The 4,326-nt window shown below is 45.2% G+C and overlaps 1 protein-coding gene across 1 annotated transcript; it reads right to left on the minus strand.

The window, feature by feature from the left end:
• Nucleotides 1-856: 856 nt before the first annotated feature.
• On the minus strand, nucleotides 857-2,873 carry LOC140850204 (lysine-specific demethylase 4D-like). Its single transcript, XM_073239961.1, has one exon. The coding sequence runs from the start codon at nucleotides 2,697-2,699 to the stop codon at nucleotides 1,137-1,139; it is 1,563 nt and encodes a 520-aa protein (XP_073096062.1). The 5' UTR covers nucleotides 2,700-2,873; the 3' UTR covers nucleotides 857-1,136.
• Between the last annotated feature and the right edge of the window lie 1,453 nt (nucleotides 2,874-4,326).

Below are 4,326 nucleotides of genomic sequence, written 5' to 3' on the forward strand. Positions count from 1 at the left end.
GGCTCAGTCCAACAAGAGGATATAACCATTATGAATATATATGCACCCAACACAGGAGCAGCAGCATATATGAAACAAATACTAATAGAATTAAAGGAGGCAATGCATTCATTTTAGGAGACTTCAACATAACACTCACTCCAAAGGATCCACAAAACAGATCCACAAAACAGAAAGTAAGTAAGGACACAGAGGCATGAATAGCACACTAGAACAGATGGACTTAATAGACATCTATAGAAATCTACATCCAAAAGCAACAGGATACACATTCTTCTCAAGTGCAAATGGAACATTCTCCAGAATAGACCACCTACCAGGCCACAAAAAGAGCCTCAGTAAATTCAAAAAGATTGAAATCCTACCAACCAACTTTTCAGAACACAAAGGTATAAAACTAGAAATAGATTGTACAAAGAAAGCAAAAAGGCTCACAAACACATGGAGGCTTAACAACATGCTCCTAAATAATCAATGGATCAATGACCAAATTAAAATAGAGATCAAGCAATATATGGAAACAAATGACAACAACAACACAAAGCCCCAACTTCTGTGACATGCAGCAAAAGAAGTCTTAAGAGGAAAGTATATAGCAATCCAGGCATAATTAAAGAAGGAAGAACAACCCCAAATGAATAGTCTAACATCACAATTATTGAAATTGGAAAAAGAAGAACAAATGAGGCTTGGAAGATCATGGCAGTAAGAACAAAGGTCATTCTAACTTTATATAATTTTCATTATGAATGTCCTTTGCTTTTCCAAGATTGAGTATGGCAAAAAATCATCAGACATGAAGAAACAGCTGGATATGGGGATTTTTTATTGAGAAGAGTGGTCCAAATTGAGGGTGTTGACATGAAGTAAAATAGACCTTGAATAGAGCTGCTTGAAGAAGCTGCTCTACCACCACTTGCAAAAACAAGCATCCAGTGGATGAAACTTCATTGGCAGCAGTGTCAAAAGAGATAATGGTGTCTGGGAGGAAGAAAAAGCTGTTTGTCATCAATAATGTGGACTCAGCAGGTCCCGTGGCAGCACCGCAGGTTGTGAAGGCTCTGAGGTGTACACGTGCCCACACTTAGGGAGCCTCCACGTGTAAGAGAAGCGGGCTACCAAAACATCCCCCTGGGTTAGGGTGCAGGGAAACTGCAGCACCCGGAAGCCTTAGCAGAATGCACGGATGCAGGGCTCGGTGGTGCAGAGTTATCCAGTGAGGGTCCACCTGAAGAAAGGGCCTGAACATCAGGATCCTGAGCTGCGCATGCTGTGCTGAGCAAGAGGCGCTTCTTGGCCGGGGCCTGGTCAGTCAGCTCCTGAGTCCCCTGCTCCCGAGGACGACGGCCAGGACCACGCCTGCCAGTTGGGTGGAGACCCAGGTCAGATGGGTCCTGGGTTGTCAGCAGGGCTGAGCCACGCTCCACGGACCGACAAGTGGCATCCCTGCCCTGAGCCACAGAGGGAGGAACAGAGGCCTGCACATGGCGCCGAGATGCGGGCAGCCTAGGGGCGCGGCGGTGACCCCCTCGCCCCACAGCCACATTCCTGGCAGGGCTCAGTGAGCGGCGGGGCGGCAGGTCCCGGAGGCCCAGTGTGGCTCTCCTGGTTGCCCACAACTCCTTCCAGGTGCCCAGCTCTTGGCTGCCCATTGCTGCAGGTGCCACATGGTTCACTGCCTCCCGGTCCTGCCCGCGCTTCCAGAGCTCATAGCGCTCAGGCTGCAGGGTGCGCACGAAGACATCAATGGGAAAGCTGACCCTGGCCTCCCCGCAGCTGCACTGAGAGGCCGCTTTGCCGTAATCAATCCAGCGCGGCATGGCAAAGTTGATGGCCTCCGCGCAGTTGAAGCCGTGGTTGAAGCCAGCGTGGTACCCGTACGGAAATGTCACTATGAACTCGCCAGCCTCCTGCGTGACCCGACTGAAGGGGATCCTGTTGTCCCTGAGGACAGTGGGAGAGATGAGGGCCACCTTGTGCCGCAGGAAGGCCCCACAGCTGTGGGCACTAGCCGGGAAGAGCTCTTTGGCCAGGTGTTCCAGGCGCCAGCCATGCTCCGGGGGCACTGCATACCACGTTTTGGGCTCCCCAAAGTGCACATAGTTGATACTGTATAAGTCCATGTCCTCCGTGTGCCACGCGAACGTGGTCTTCCACATCCCGAAGTACAGGTAGGGTGTGTTGACACCTTCGATGACCACCCCACACTCCTGCTCCAGCAGATCCTGAATGGTTCCCAGGTGTCTGAGGTTCCACTGCTTGGTGTTTTTAGCAAATAAGGAGCCGTTGACGTCAGCGCCATAGATTGGTGAACTGTAGAGCCGGGTTTTCCAGAATTTTCGCTCCAAATCGTCAAAATCTGCGTGTGGTGGTGCCTGATATTTACCACTCTTCGCCAGGTCACGATACTCCCCGACCGTCATGGCCTTCTTCTTTTTGGAGTACTGAGTGAACACACCAGCCCTACCCAGGACGTCCTGCTGGAGGGGAGAGGGGATTAGGATGTCACCGATGTCATCGTAGGTCTTCCTGGCTTCCCACCCCTTGGGGGGGATTATCTTGGCCACACCTGCTCGGTGTGCACCTTGAGATTCCATATAAATAATGTATTTCTCAAAATCATTAAACTCTTCTTCAGTTGGGTAGAAGGTCATGATTCTACAACTTGGGTTCTGGGTACAGCTTGGCTGAGACATCATGGCTTCCGTAATGAAGAACAAACAAACTCTCAGGTCTTCAGCTATGGTCTGGATAGTGGAGCATGGTGGAAAATGCTATTATTCCAAAATTGGTTTGAGTGTCTCTGAGTCAGCAGGAAACACCCATGGACTTTGGTGTAAATGAGATGATGTTTTGGGGCTTGCTGATTCACCAGGAGACGGCCCCCTGGGCAGAAGCTGATACAGGAGCTGAACGTGCAACTCTGTGATGTTCCTCAGCTGGCACTGGGGTTTGTTCTCTGAGGCCTCCTGACTCACCCAGTCCTGGGTGCACGGTGTCCAAATGTACTGTCTTCAGGACAGTGTTTAAAACAAACCCTAGAAGAAAGAATACAAAAGCTTGAACATTAATGTTTGGAGGAAGTTATTCTGGAGATACAAGTAAAATACCATGGGATCCCACCATGGGATATTATCCCACACTCAAAGAAAGGCTAAAATTTTATAAGATTGACAATGAAGGATGTGGTGTTGATGTAGAACAATGGGAATTCTCATACCCTCATAGAAAGAATGGAAATCACACTTTGGGGAACTATTTAGACAGTATCTACTAAAATTGAACTTATGCATGTGTAAGACTGGACATACGCATGTGCCATGATTCAACAGTTACCACATGTCTAGGTAATCTGTATAGCTCTGCATGGAAAGTCACCTCCATTAATGCTCATAACAATATTATTTCTAGTAGCAAATACTGGAGACAAGCCAAATGTCCATCAACAGTAGAATGGACATACACTGTGGCACAGTCCTACAGTGGAATACAATAGAGCACTGCAAATTACATGAGCATACAGGGATAATTTTGCACACATAATACTGGGCAATATTATCCAGACCTAAAAGAATATCAAATCCATTATTCCAATTTTACATGAAATTTCATCTTTTTATATAAGTATATATAAAGAAGGAGGTAAAGTAATCTATGTTAGAAGTTAGAGCAGTGGTTACCTTTGAGAAAGAGAGGTTGTGAGTGGGAACTTGAGGGGGTCTCTGGAGAAACATTAATATTTTGTTTGGAATCTAGGTGCTGGTTACACAGCCATCAGAATAGCTAATTGTTATCATTCATCTGGCAGTTATGATTTTCACAAATTTCCATATGTTTATTTAAAAACAGAGTTTAGAGTGAGAAGCACTGAAGACTAAGAGACATATTTCATTGTATTAAAAGAAAAAGGAAGAATGAAAATAAATGAACTAAACATTTGATTGAAGAAGCTAGGAAATGGGAGAAGGAGGAGTAAAGAATAAAGAATAACGATGAAATTAATGAAAATAATACATACAAAACAGAAGGATGATGGCAAAAATGTCATTTGAAGAGACTAAGAAATGCAACAAACCATGAGCATAACTGATAAGAAAGGATAGAAAGTAGAAATAAACAATAGTAGGAATTAAACTGTGCATAGATCTAGTAATATAGTAGAGAATTTTTCTAAATCTCAAGAGAATCTTATGAGCATCTGACATCAACATTTTCAACAGATAAGAAGATAATTTTCTAGAGAGGAAACATACACAAAATGAATCCAAGAAAAACAAGAAAGCTCCAATATCCCAAACAAGAATCTGGATCAAAGCATGACTCTTA

The sequence above is a fragment of the Manis javanica genome, chromosome 6, assembly GCF_040802235.1.
Source record: "Manis javanica isolate MJ-LG chromosome 6, MJ_LKY, whole genome shotgun sequence".
Taxonomy (NCBI): Eukaryota; Metazoa; Chordata; class Mammalia; order Pholidota; family Manidae; genus Manis; species Manis javanica.

Excerpts from the sequence above, each read along its gene's own strand:
- LOC140850204 (XM_073239961.1), bottom strand. The coding sequence starts at position 2,699 with ATGATGTCTCAGCCAAGCTGTACCCAGAACCCAAGTTGTAGAATCATG.